Source organism: Mus caroli, unplaced genomic scaffold, assembly GCF_978045245.1.
Source record: "Mus caroli unplaced genomic scaffold, Mus_caroli_1 scaffold_14, whole genome shotgun sequence".
Lineage (NCBI taxonomy): Eukaryota > Metazoa > Chordata > Mammalia > Rodentia > Muridae > Mus > Mus caroli.
This window is the reverse complement of record NW_028227269.1, coordinates 80083061-80097199: the sequence shown is the minus strand read 5'-3', so window position 1 is coordinate 80097199 and position 14139 is coordinate 80083061. Positions and strand designations below refer to the sequence as shown.

Sequence of the window (14139 nt, the reverse complement as noted above, 5' to 3'; positions counted from 1 at the left end):
TAATGATTCTAACTCTCGTGGGTTATGGGTCTGCTAGTTAAATTGTCAGTGGGAAGTTTCCATGAATAAGAATCTCTTACAAAAGAAACCATCCCAGAGTTTGAGTTACTAAATAGTTAAACCACTCTTATAGATTACACACCACATCAAACATTCTATCAACATTTTTCTTGACTACTTATTTTGAATATGCTTTTTCTCAAAACAAGTCTAAGAGAGATGAAAGCCGTGAGCAGCAGGGCAGCCCAACTCCATCACACGGTTCTGAAACAAAGCTGTATAGGAACAGTGAGGCCAGAAGAAGAGAGTCTAGAGTTGGGTGCTCTCTGTAATTTTGACTTTTAAAATAATTTTATGGGTTTGTTGTTGTTGTTGTTGAACTGTAGATCAAACCCAGAACATTGGGCTTGCTAGGCAAATACTTTGCCATTGAGCTGAATCTCTAGAGTTGCTATTTATATAGAAGTGAAAGATCCTTGTTGCTAAGCAACTAAATCTAGAATTTAGCTGTGAACTAGACAAAGGGGGTAAGGGAGGGGCTTGATTGTTCGGTATAGCTACAACTGTAAACTTCTGTTTACTGATAAGGATTGTGCCAACTGTCTGACAAAAGGGGCCAGACAGCAACTGTTTTCTGCTGATATGTCATTCATCCAGTTTAACTCTCTGTGTAAGTTCTTCTCTAGCACAGTCTATTGGGTAATGTGAAAATTCATAATTTTTGCATTTCTTTCCTTTTAAATATGTGAGTGGCTTAAGCACAGGTAGGGGGTAGAGGGCGGAATGGTTGTGGTTTATCTGGAACTAAGGGCATGGCTGGAATGGAGGACTCCAGGGGTTAAAACCAGGATAGTTCTGAGCAAATATGGGTGAATTGGTTGATTATCCTACTTGCCAGTTAAAGAGCAAGCAACATAGAAGATAAAGATACAGTAGAAGTAATGAAAATTGATAGATCAAGTCCCCAGGTAGGTCAGAAAGCAGCATGGCCTTTCTGCTACTTACCTGAATTGAGGGGAGAGGGCTGGTGAGATGGCTCAGCAGGCAAAGTCACTTCGACACAAGCCTGGTAGCCACAGATAGACCCCAGATCACATGGAAAGGTGGAAGGAGATAACCCACTCCATGAAGTTGCCTTCTGACCTCCATATTCCTGCTGTGGCTCACAGACTCCCATAATAATAAAGTTAAAAATTAATCTAGGGGAGACTCACTTCTCCTCTGACCCTGAAGTGGAGAGGTAGAAGAGAGGTGAGCACCATGTGGATTCAAATAGGCTTATACAGTGAACATACTGAAAGCCATTTCTCCTTGATTTTTTAAACTTTCTTTTTATTTATTTATTTATTTATTTATTTATTTATTAGATATTTTCTTTACATACATTTCAAATGCTATCCTGAAAGTTGCCTATACCCTCCCTCCGCCCTGCTCCCCTACCCACCCACTCCCACTTCTTGGCTCTGGCTTTCCCCTGTACAGGGGCATATAAAGTTTGTAAGACCAAGGGGCCTCTCTTCCCAGTGATGGCCGACTAGGCCATCATCTGTTACATATGCAGCTAGAGATATGAGCTCTGAGGGTACTGGTTAGTTCATATTGTTGTTCCACCTATAGGGTTGCAGACCCCTTCAGCTCCTTGGGTGCTTTCTCTAGCTTCTCCATTGGGGACCCTGTGTTCCATCTTATAGATGACTGTGAGCATCCACTTCTGTATTTGCCAGGCACTGGCATAGCCTCATACGGGACAGCTATAACATGATCCCTTCAGCAAACTCTTTCTGGCATATGCAATAGTATCTGGGTTTGGTGGCTGATTGGTGGATGGATCCCCAGGTGGGGTAGTCTCTGGATAGTCCAACCTTTCGTCTTACCTCCAAACTTTGTCTCTGTAACTCCTTTCATGGGTATTTTGTTCCCTATTCTAAGGAGGAATGAAGTATCCACCCATTGGTCTTCCCTCTTCTTGATTTTCTTGTTTTTGCAAATTGTATCTTGGGTTTTCTATGTTTCTGGGCTAATATCCACTTATCAGTGAGTGCATATCAAGTGACTTCTTTTGTGATTGGGTTACCTCACTCAGGATGATTTCCTCCAGATACATCCATTTGTCCAAGAATTTCATAAATTCATTGTTTTTAATAGCTGAGTAGTACTCCATTGTATAAATGTGCCACATTTTCTGTATCCATTCTTCTGTTGAAGGACATCTTTCCAGCTTCTGACTATTATAAATAAGGCTGCTATGAACATAGTGGAGCATGTGTTCTTATTAACAGTTGGAACTTCTTCTGGGTATATTCCCAGAAGAGGTATTGCTGGATCTTCTGGTAGTATTATGTCCAATATTCTGAGGAACTTCCAGACTGGCTTCCAGAGTGGTTGTACAAGCTTTCAATACCACCAGCAATGGAGGAGTGTTCCTTTTTCTCCACATCCTCGCCAGCATCTGCTGTCACCTGAATTTTTATCTTAGCCATCCTGACTAGTGTGAGGTGGAATCTCAAGGTTGTTTTGATTTGTATTTCCCTGATGATTAATGATGCTGAACATTTTTTCAGGTGCTTCTCAGCCATTCAGTATTTCTAAGTTGAGAATTCTTTGTTTAGCTCTGAACCCCATTAAAAATGGGGTTGTTTGGTTTTCTGGAGTCCAACTTCATGAGATTTTTATATATATTGGATATATGTGCCCTATAGGATTTAGGATTGGTAAAAATCCTTTCCCAATCTGTTGGTGGCCTTTTTGTCTTATTGACAGTGTCTTTTGCCTTACAGAAACTTTGCAATTTCACGAGGTCCCATTTGTCAATTCTAGATCTTACAGCTCTTCTGTTTAGAAATTTTTCCCCTGTACCCATATCTTCGAGGCTTTTCCCCACTTTCTCCTCTATTAATTTCAGTGTCTCTGGTTTTATGTGGAGTTCTTTGATCCACTTAGACTTGAGCTTTGTACAAGGAGGTAAGAATGAATCAATTTGCATTCTTCTACATGATAACTGCCAGTTGTGCCAGCACCATTTGTTGAAAATGCTGTCTTTTTTCCACTGGATGGTTTTAGCTCCCTTTTCAAAGATCAAGTGACCATAGCTGTGTGGATTCATTTCTGGGTCTTCAATTCTATTCCATTGATCTACCTGTCTGTCAGTGTACCAGTACCATGCATTTTTTTATCACAATTGCTCTGTAGTACAGCTTAATGTCAGGCATGGTGATTCCACCAGAGGTTCTTTTATTGTTGAGAATAGTTTTTGCTATCCTAGGTTTTTTATTTTTCCAGATGAATTTGTAAATTGCCCTTTCTATCTCAGAGAAGAATTGAGTTGGAATTTTGATGGGGATTGCATTGAACCTGTAGATTGCTTTCGGCGGGATAGCCATTTTGACTATATTAATCCTGCCAATCCATGAGCATGGGAGATCTTTCCATCTTCTGAAATCTTCTTCAATTTTGTTTTTCAGAGACTTGAAGTTCTTATCATACAGAACTTTCACTTCCTTAGTTAGAGTCACACCAAAGTATTTTATATTATTTGTGACTATTGAGAAGGGTGTTGTTTCCCTAATTTCTTTCTCAGTCCGTTTATCATTTGTGTAGAGAAAGACTATTTATTTATTTGAGTTAATTTTATATCCAGCTACTGCACTGAAGCTGTTTATCAGGTTTAGGAGTTCTCTGGTGGAATTTTTAGGGTCACTTATATATACTATCATATCATCTGCAAATAGTGATATTTTGACTTCTTCCTTTCCAATTTTATCCCCTTGATATCCTTTTGTTGTCGATTGCTCTGGCTAGAACTTCAAATACTATATGAATAGGTAGGGAGAAAGTGGGCAGCCTTGTCTAGTCCCTGATTTTAGTGGGATTGCTTCCAGCTTCTCTCCATTTACTTTGATGTTGGCTACTGGTTTGCTGTAGATTGCTTTTATTATGTTTAGGTATGGGCCTTTAACTCCTGATCTTTCCAAAACTTTTATCATGAAGGGGTGTTGGATTTTGTCAAATGCTTTCTCAGCATGTAACGAGATGATCATGTGGTTTTTGTTTTTGAGTTTGTTTATATAGTGGATTACATTGTTAGATTTCCATATATTAAACCATCCCAAAGATGAAGCCTACTTGGTCATGATGGATGATCATTTTAATGTGTTCTTGGATTTGATTTGCGAGGATTTTATTGAGTATTTTTGCATCGATATTCATAAGGGAAATTGGTCAGAAGTTCTCTTTCTTTGTTGGATCTTTGTGTGGTTTAGGTATCAGAGTAATTGTGGCTTCATAGAATGAATTGGGTACCTTCTGTTTCTATTTTGTGGAATAGTTTGAGAAGAGTTGGAATTAGGTCTTCTTTGAAGGTCTGATAGAACTCTGCACTAAACCCATCTGGTCCTGGGCTTTTTTTGGTTGGGAGACTATTGATAACTGCTTCTATTTCTTTAGGGACTATGGAACTGTTTAGATCATTAATCTGATCCTGATTTAATTTTGGTACCTGGTATCTGTCTAGGAAGTTGTCCATTTCATCCAGGGTTTCCAGTTTTGTTGAGTATAGCCTTTTGTAGTAGGATTTGATGATGTTTTGGATTTCCTCAGGTTCTGTTGTTAGGTCTCCTTTTTCATTTTTGATTTTGTTAATTAGGATACTATCTCTGTGCCCTCTAGTTAGTCTGGGTAAGGGTTTATCTATCTTGTTGATTTTCTCAAAGAACAAGCTCCTGGTTTGGTTGATTCTTTGAATAGTTCTTTTTGTTTCCACTTGTTTGATTTCAGCCCTGAGTTTGATCATTTCCTGTCATCTACTCCTCTTGGGTGAATTTGCTTCCTTTAGTTCTAGAGCTTCTAGGTGGTGCTGTCAGGCTGCTAGTGTATGCTCTCTCTAGTTTCTTTTTGGAGGCACTCAGGGCTATGAGTTTTCCTCTTAGGACTGCCTTCATCATGTCCCATATGTTTGGGTATGTTGTGGCTTAATTTTCATTAAACTCTAAAAAGTCTTTAATTTCTTTCTTTATTTCATCCTTGACCAAGGAATCATTGAGTAGAGTGTTGTTCAGTTTCCATGTGAATGTTGGCTTTCTATTATTTATGTTGTTATTGAAGATCAGCCTTAGTCCGTGGTGATCAGATAGGATGCATGGGATAATTTCAATATTTTTGTATCTGTTGAGGCCTATTTTGTGACCAATTATACGGTCAATTTTGGAGGAGGTACCATGTGGCGCTGAGAAGAAGGTATATCCTTTTGTTTTAGGATAAAATGTTCTGAAGATATCAATTAAATCCATTTGTTTCATAACTTCTGTTAGTGTCCATGTGTCTCTGTTTAGTTTCTGTTTCTAGGATCTGTCCATTGGTGAGAGTGGGGTGTTGAAGTCTCCCTCTATTATTGTGAGGTGCAAAGTGTGCTTTGAGATTTACTAAAGTTTCTTTAATGAATGTGGCTGCCCTTGTATTTGGAGCATAGATATTCAGAATTGAGAATTCATCTTGGTAGATTTTACCTTTGATGAGTATGAAGTGCCCCCCTTGTCTTTTTTTTTTTTTTTTTTTTTTATAACTTTGGGTTGGAAGTCAATTTTATTAGAATGGCTACTCCAGCTTGTTTCGTCGGAGCATTTGCTTGGAAAATTGTTTTCCAGCCTTTCACTCTGAGGTAGTGTCTGTTCTTTTCCCTGAGGTGGGTTTCCTGTAAGCAATAATATGTTAGGTCCTGTTTGTGTAGCCAGTCTATTACTCTATGTCTTTTTATTGGGGAATTGAGTCCATTGATGTTAAGAGAAATTAAAGTAATTGTTGCTTTCTGTTATTTTTGTTGTTAATGTTGGGATTCTGTTCTTGCGACTGTCTTCTTTTAGGTTTGTTGAAGGATTACTTTCTTGCTTTTTCTGGGGTGTAGTTTCCATTTGTGTGTTGGTGTTTTACCTTTATTATCCTTTGAAGGGCTGAATTCATGGAAAGATATTGTGTGAATTTGGTTTTATCATGGAATACTTTGGTTTCTCTATCTATGGTTATTGAGAGTTTTGCTGGGTATAATAGCTTGGGCTGGCATTTGTGCTCTCTTAGGGTCTGCATAACATCTGTCCAGGCTCTTCTGTCTTTCATAGTCTCTGGTGAGAAGTCTGGTATAATTCTAATAGGCCTGCCTTTATATGTTACTTGACCTTTTTCCCTTACTGCTTTTAATAGTCTATCTTTATTTAGTGCATTTGTTGTTCTGATTATTATGTGTCGGGAGGAATTTCTTTTCTGGTCCAGTCTATTTGGAGTTCTGTAGGCTTCTTGTATGTTCATGGGCATCTCTTTCTTAAGGTTTGGGAAGTTTTCTTCTATAATTTTGTTGAAGATATTTGCTGGCCCTTTAAGTTGAAAATCTTCATTCTCATCTACTCCTATTATCCGTAGGTTTGGTCTTCTCATTGTGTCCTGGATTTCCTGTATGTTTTGAGTTAGGATCTTTTTGCATTTTGCATTTTCTTTGATTATTGTGCCCCTGTTCTCTATGGAATCTTCTGCACCTGAGATTCTCTCTTCCATTTCCTTTATTCTGTTGCTGATGCTTGTATCCATGGTTCCAGATTTCTTTCCTAGGGTTTATATCTCCAGCATTGTCTCACTTTGTGTTTTCTCTATGGTTTCTACTTCCCTTTTTAGGTCTTGGATGGTTTTGTTCAATTCCATCCCCTGTTTGGTTGTGTTTTCCTGTATTTCTTTAAGGACTTCTACCTCTTTAGCAGTGTTCTCCTGTATTTCTTTAAGAGAGTTATAAAGTCCTTCTTGATGTCCTCTACCAGCATGTGATTTTTAAATCCGATTCTTGCTTTTCGGGTGTGTTGGGGTATCCAGGACTGGCTGAGGTGGGAATGCTGGGTTTTGATAATGGTGAGTGGTCTTGGTTTCTGTTAGTAAGATGCTTCCGTTTGCCTTTCACCATCTGGTAATCTCTGGAGTTAGATGTTATAGTTGTCTCTGGTTGGAGCTTGTTCCTCCTGTGATTCTGTTAGCCTCTGTCAGCAGACCTGGGAGTCTAGCTCTCTCCTGAATTTCAGTGGTCTGAGTACTCTCTGCAGGCAAGCGCTCCTCTTGCAGGGAAGGTGCACAGATATCTGGTGTTCGAACCTGCCTCCTGGCTGAAGATGAAGGCCCGAAACAGGGCCTGTCCCAGAAGCTGTGTTGATTCTGCTTGTCCCAGAAGCTGTGTAGCTTCTGTAGTCCGCACTCTCACCTGCCCAGACTAGTCTCTGATGGATCCGGGACCCAACATGGCTCAATTTTTTTTTTTTTTTTTTTTTTACTCAGAATCACACACTCAGCTTGCCTAGTCCTAATCAACACAGGATGTGTGAGAATCAATAGGGACATTTCAGGGATGCCCTCTGGTTGTTCTATTTTCTTTTGTTCTTTTTTAAATGTACATCATGGCCCATTAAATATCAAACTCTCTAAATGGATCAGCTCAGGGATGCCATCAGGCTTGCACACAGGTGCCCATCTAAAGTTATATAGAGCATGGTATGCTGGGGTGCAGTAAGTGAAGGGAGATGCTTCTATTTGGGGGGGGGGGTGTTCGAGACAGGGTTTCTCTGTATAGCCCTGACTGTCCTGGAACTCATTTTGTAGACCAGACTGGCCTCAAACTCAGAAATCCGCCTGCCTCTGCCTCCCAAGTGCTGGGATTAAAGGCGTGCGCCATCATGTTGTCTTTAATTCAGAGGACTACATTTCAGGGAGTCTTCTGCAATGGGTTTTGAGCTTATTTTCTTCTTGCTGCCTGCTCTAAAGCTAAGCTCTGGGAGGATAGGTGGGATGTAGGTTCAGGTTGCTCCTCAGCTTTCTCCATAGCACTTTGCCTTTGGTTTGCTCTTCCGACTCCACATTCTCTCATCCTCAACAACTCCCACTCGATAAAAAGGGGGAATTTGGCAAAAGAGATATAGAAAATGAATCCAGAAGCAATGATCGGATGCTAATCCAGAGAGCTTCTGAGCTTGTGGGTTTTATAAAGTTTTTTTTTCTTTTTTTCTTTTTTTAATGTCAGAGCTGGTAGGCATGTCTTTGATTCCAGCACTCAGGAAGCAGAGGTAGACAGATCCCTGAGTTCGAGGCCAACATGGTCTACAGTGCAAGGATGAGCACAGCCAGAGCTACACAGAGAAACCCTGTCTCAAAACAATAAAAATTTGTAGTTGTCTTGTGTGCTGCTTGTGTCTTGTTGAGTAAACAAACCCTCCAACTTTTCCAAGACCCTAGTCAGATGGATCCAGGGTCTTTTAGGAGCATCAATGGCAAGCATGTTTTCAGACTGAGACAAACCAATATGTGTGTACCAAACTTAGAGCAGACAAAACCTTAACTATTTTACACTCAGACAATGTGTACTGGTTAGTGATTTAATCTTACTGTGATTTCAATGAGATGAAAATGGATTATCTCCACATGAACTACATGAACAAGAAGACTTAGAACATTAAGGAAGTTTGAATATTGTATCTAGGAAAATGAAACTAAGTAAGGCATCAGAGGATTTGGATATATGTCGGAAAAATGTCTCCATTCCTTGTTCTTGGGAAGTCAGGGGATTACAGTTCAGACTGTACATTCCCTTGTAAAACTTTTGATAATCGTGTTATTTGGGGATTATTTTTATAACAGCTCCAATAAACGAATAATGAGTTTGACAGGATTTATGTAGTCTCCCCTATAATATGTACTTTAAATGGGTATATTAGTTATATTTCCTGTCACTATACCATAATACCCAAATAATAAAACTTACAAGGAGAAAGGGTTATTTTAGGTCAGTGTTTTCTCGGTTCTAGTTCATGATCGGGTGAGTAGCCCAGACGGGAATGGTAAGAAATGAAAAGCAGAAGCAATCCATACTCATCACAAGCAGGGGAATGGATACTCAGAGGGAGAAGACTAGCCAGGGTTCCAGTGAGCCAGAGCCCTCCTTCTTGGCGCCCCCTTCAGGAGGTTCACAGTGTCTCCCAATGGCACCTCCATGTAATCAGGGCTTTAGACACAAACTTCTGGACATGTTCAACACAGAACCTGTAGCAGCAGGATATTAAAGACTTTGATATGTAGCGGTGGAAGTGCTGGAAATAGTGGCTTAGGCTCAAATACAACAGGGAACAAAGGCAAGAGACTAAGAGAAACCACCCTCAACGGAAGGGGCAAGTACTCGGGTTTTTTCCTGAGCTTGAGGTGTGGGTATCAGAGGAAGGAAGAGTTGGAGGGATTAGAAATGTAAATTCTTTAGGATATAAGAAATGTTTGTGTGTATGAAAGAGAGACACATAGAGAGACAGAGACAGACACAGAGAGAGAGAGAGAGAGAGACAGACAGACAGACAGACACAGACAGACAGACAGAGAGATTATAGTTATGGCTTGAGTAATTTAAAACTTGATTTGGGGATGTTTTGCTGAGATTAACAATAATGAGGGTAAAATTTTTGGTGAGGAATAATTTAATCTTTCTGGAGCTCATGTCTTTGAACTTTGTGCAAGAGTGATGAGAAATGTCAAAATCAGTGCAGTCAGATGTAGAATGAATGTTCTGGTATTGACTGGACTGGAAGATGGAAGCCTTGACTCAGAACCGTATGGTATATGAAGCATCTGATGATGGAATCAGAGTGCACAGGAAAGTCTTTTTAAGTTCAAGTTGAATTATGCAGGTGGGGGGCTTTCTTAAAGGTTGAGAATGGTGTGTGCTTCTCTGTTTCTCTCTTTCTTCCCAACGCCATACAGTTTTCTTTGCCTCCTTTTCTCCTTCCCTTTTTCCTTTCCTTCTTCTCTTCCTCTGTCATCAAAAGTAAACATAAAAGGATGTATGGAGGTGCAGGAAAAGTTAAATCAGGATGCCTACTTTAAGTAAGATGGATTTGGAATTCTGGAGTTGATTGTTATTTGGTTAGGTATTTTATTTTGCTCATCTTAGGCATGGTTCATCGTGTCAGCATGATTAAAGCTACAATAAAAAGCTGGGCACATCAGGGCATCCCTGTAACCCCATCACTTGGAAGGCTGGTAGAGGCTGCTAGTTTTCCAGAAGTCATTTTCTTTTGGCATTGCCATTTTCTACAGGTAACCGATGAGAACATGTTCCTGCCATAGCCTTAGAAAAGTTTCATAAATTTTCCCTCTTCTGAAATTATTATTAAAGTTTAATTCATTTTAAGTAACATTCATTTATAATTTAAAGTGTTCCACCACATCTGTAGTATATACTAGGTATTATAGAAGACATTAAGATAAAAGTTATAATGCCAGGCAGTGGTGGCACACACTTTTAATCCCAGCACTTGGGAGGCAGAGGCAGGCAGATTTCTGAGTTGGAGGCCAGCCTGGTCTACAAAGTGAGTTCCAGGACAGCCAGGGCTACACAGAGAAACCCTGTCATGAAAAACAAAAACAATAACAAAAACAAAACAAAAAACAAAACAAAACAAAAAGATAAAAGTTATAAACCCTGTCGGTAAGGACGGTGTAATACTATACATATGTGTGTGTGTGTGTATGTTATGTGTGTATATACATATATATATGCACATACATATACATACATATATATGGATACATCTATTCCTCCAAGGGGAACTCATCAAGGAGACAGCAAATAATGAACAATCCATATAAATCCTAAGACTTATACAAATATATATACAGATTGTTTTGATTATTTTTCATGTCTTCAATTTTAACTGTCACTGGGACACTATCAGTAATTATGCAGACACCCAAATGTAGGTTAATACTATGCTAGAAAAATCAAGATATAGTCAAACTCTACTCCTAATTTTGCTTTAATTCCTTTTATTATGGATGTCCTCATACCACCAATAAGGATTATGCTACTTGTGTAAGTACTTATCTTCATACTTTGAAAGTTCTCAATATACGGCCAATATTATCTTGTCTACCCTCACCTCAGAACTGTTCATCCCATTCATTGAAACCAAATCCCAAACCATTGCCTTGATGCATCAGTCAGTCAGTCGGTATTTTCTCACTTGACTTCTTCACTTTATCTGAGCACTCTTTTGTTTTTCCACTTTCAGCACTGCAACTCTGATGCTCCAGCTCTGCCAGGACACAATCTCGACATGGCAGCACTATTCCCTGGCCTGCTCCAGGGGAAGAGCCAGGACAGAAGTGTCTCGTCCCCTGTCTTTTTCAGCTCTGGATGGAGTGCTTCATAATGTTAGGTGCAGATGCTAGAACACTCATGAGAGTCACTCTTTTGCTGCTCTGGCTTAAGGCAGTTCCATCCCTTATTGACCTCTCACAGACTGGGTCCACTCAATACCTCAGTTCTCCAGAAGTGGTTATCCCTCTGAAGGTGACCAGCAGGGCCAGGGGTGCAAAGAATTCAGAGTGGCTCTCCTACAGCATTGTATTTGGTGGTCGTAGACATGTTGTCCATATGCGAGCCAAGAAGCTGTTGGTTTCTACTCACATCCCTGTGCTCACCTACACAGAAGAACACGCCCCCCTCAGCGATTACCCCTTTGTCCCTAGTGACTGTTACTATCATGGTTATGTAGAGGGAGCCCTTGAGTCTTTAGTTGCTTTCAGTGCCTGCAATGGGGGGTTGCAGGGAGTGTTACAAATGAATGGCTTCTCTTATGAAATTGAACCTATCAAGCACTCTAGCACATTTGAGCACCTAGTCTATACATTAAATAATAACAAGACACAATTTCCACCTATGCTATGTAGTTTAACAGAGAAGAGACTACCGTACCAACCCTTTGGACTTGAAGAGGCTGAGAAGTCAGCTATGAAGCAAAATTATGGAAAACTGTGGCCCCACATGTGGTTTCTGGAGCTGGCTATAGTGGTAGACTATGGTTTCTTCACTAACGCTCAACAAAACTTGTCAAAAGTGCGAGGAGATGTGGTTCTTATTGTTAACATGGTAGATTCCATGTACAAGCTACTGGATACTTATGTGACTTTGGTTGGCATCGAGATTTGGAATCGAGGAAATGTTTTCCCAATGGAAAACATACATCAGGTCTTAGAAGATTTTTCTCAGTGGAAACAAATCAGTCTTTCTCAGGTACATCATGATGCAGCCCATATTTTCATTAGAAGCTCACTTATAAGTGTACTTGGTATAGCCTACATTGCAGGAATATGTCGTCCTCCTCTTGATTGTGGAGTTGAAAATTTCCAAGGGGACGCCTGGTCTCTTTTTGCCAACACAGTGGCCCATGAGTTAGGCCATACTTTTGGTATGAAGCATGATGAGGAATCCTGCTCTTGTGGGGAAAGTGGTTGTGTCATGAGTACTTTCAGAGTGCCAGCAGAGAGATTCACCAATTGCAGCTATAGTGATTTTATGAAGACCACTTTAAACCAAGGAACTTGTCTGTACAATCATCCAAGACAAGGTGAAGGCTTCCTGGTGAAGCGCTGTGGGAATGGTGTGGTTGAAAGTGAAGAAGAGTGTGATTGTGGATCTGTACAGGAATGTGAGCAAGATCCCTGTTGTTTTCTTAACTGTACGCTGAGACCTGCAGCTGCTTGTGGTTTTGGGCTCTGTTGCAAAGACTGCAAATTCATGCTCTTGGGGGAACTCTGTAGACCAAAGATCAATGAATGTGACCTTCCAGAATGGTGCAATGGAACATCTCACCAGTGCCCGGAAGATGGATATGTACAGGATGGGGTCCCCTGTGGTGCCGGTTCCTACTGCTATCAAAAGCAGTGTAATAACCATGACCAACAGTGCAGGGAGATTTTTGGCAAAGGTGCAAGAAGCACATCTCATAATTGCTATAAAGAAATCAACTTACAAGGAAACAGGTTTGGCCATTGTGGCACAAATGGCACAGCATTCCTAAAATGCAGAATGTCAGATGTGTTTTGTGGGAAAGTCCACTGTGAAAATGTAGAAGACATTCACCATCCCCAGGCTCCTTATATTTTGCAGAACATTTATGCCAATGGTATCACCTGCTGGAGTACTGGCCATTGTTTGGGGATGGGTGTGCCTGATGTTGGTGAAGTGAAAGATGGCACCACCTGTGGAGTAGGAAAGATCTGCATACACAAGAAGTGTGTCAGTCTGTCTGTCCTTTCAAATGCTTGCTTTCCTGAGACTTGTCATAGGAAGGGGGTCTGTAATAACAGGCATCACTGTCACTGTGACTATGGGTGGTCCCCGCCTTTCTGCCTGCACAGAGGGTATGGAGGTAGTATTGACAGTGGTCCAACGTCTCAAAAAAGAAGAGTCATTATCACTGTCTTGTCAATAACTGTGCCTGTTTTATCCGTCCTAATTTGTCTGTTCATAGCTGGGCTTTATAGAATATATTGTAAAATACCTTCTGGTCCCAAAGAGACTAAGGCTTCTTCACCAGGTTAAGAAGACACATAGCTTAATAGCCTATGCATTAAGTTTGGCAATAACAATATTACTGTATGTATGAATCTGAGCATATTTCTGAGAGTTTCCAGAAAGATGAAAGTATCTCCCTCTTCATCTGTATAAGAAATATTGTCACCAGGCACAGGTAATTCTTAATGTGTTCTTGGCTGTTATTTATTCTCTTAAGCAGCAAATAAAGTGTAATTGAGAAATGATAATATCTGAGCCACCCAACTGCTTGAATTTATTTAGCAAACAAAAGTGAGAAGCTGATTTTTATTTTTGTTCCTTTAATTAAAATCCTATGACCTTGTTCCCCATGTTTCTGATGGTCTACCTTGTCTATTATCTTTGCCATTATCTGACAGTTTAGGAATACTCTTGGAGTCTTTTTGTGAATATATATAAATCCCATGGAACAGAATTGTTTTTATATGTTTTGTTCATTATCTTTTATGACACACTGCCCAATTCAAACACATATTTTAATAAAGTGGTATATTAATTGCATAAAATAATAATGGGAGAGAAAGAATACCTCTTTAGTTACCTTGGAGATATCACTCTGCCCTCTTTTCAAACTACTACTACTAGAGTTTTTGTTCAAACTTCAATTGTGAATACTCACATGTTCATTTAAAATGCTGCGGCATACACTAGAGGTACCTGGCTGGTGTTTTGTGCCCAGTTGTCCCATCTATAGTCTATTCTTAGAATTTTAAAGAGCCCATCCATTGAAAATACAGGTCTGA

At 39.9% G+C, this 14139-nt stretch overlaps 1 protein-coding gene across 1 annotated transcript; it reads left to right on the top strand.

Annotated features, from left to right (window-relative positions):
• The first annotated feature begins 439 nt into the window (after window positions 1-439).
• On the top strand, window positions 440-13590 carry LOC110307020 (disintegrin and metalloproteinase domain-containing protein 21). Its single transcript, XM_021179216.2, has 2 exons — window positions 440-670; window positions 11070-13590. The coding sequence occupies exon 2, from the start codon at window positions 11195-11197 to the stop codon at window positions 13382-13384; it is 2190 nt and encodes a 729-aa protein (XP_021034875.1). The 5' UTR covers window positions 440-670; window positions 11070-11194; the 3' UTR covers window positions 13385-13590.
• Window positions 13591-14139: the final 549 nt, after the last annotated feature.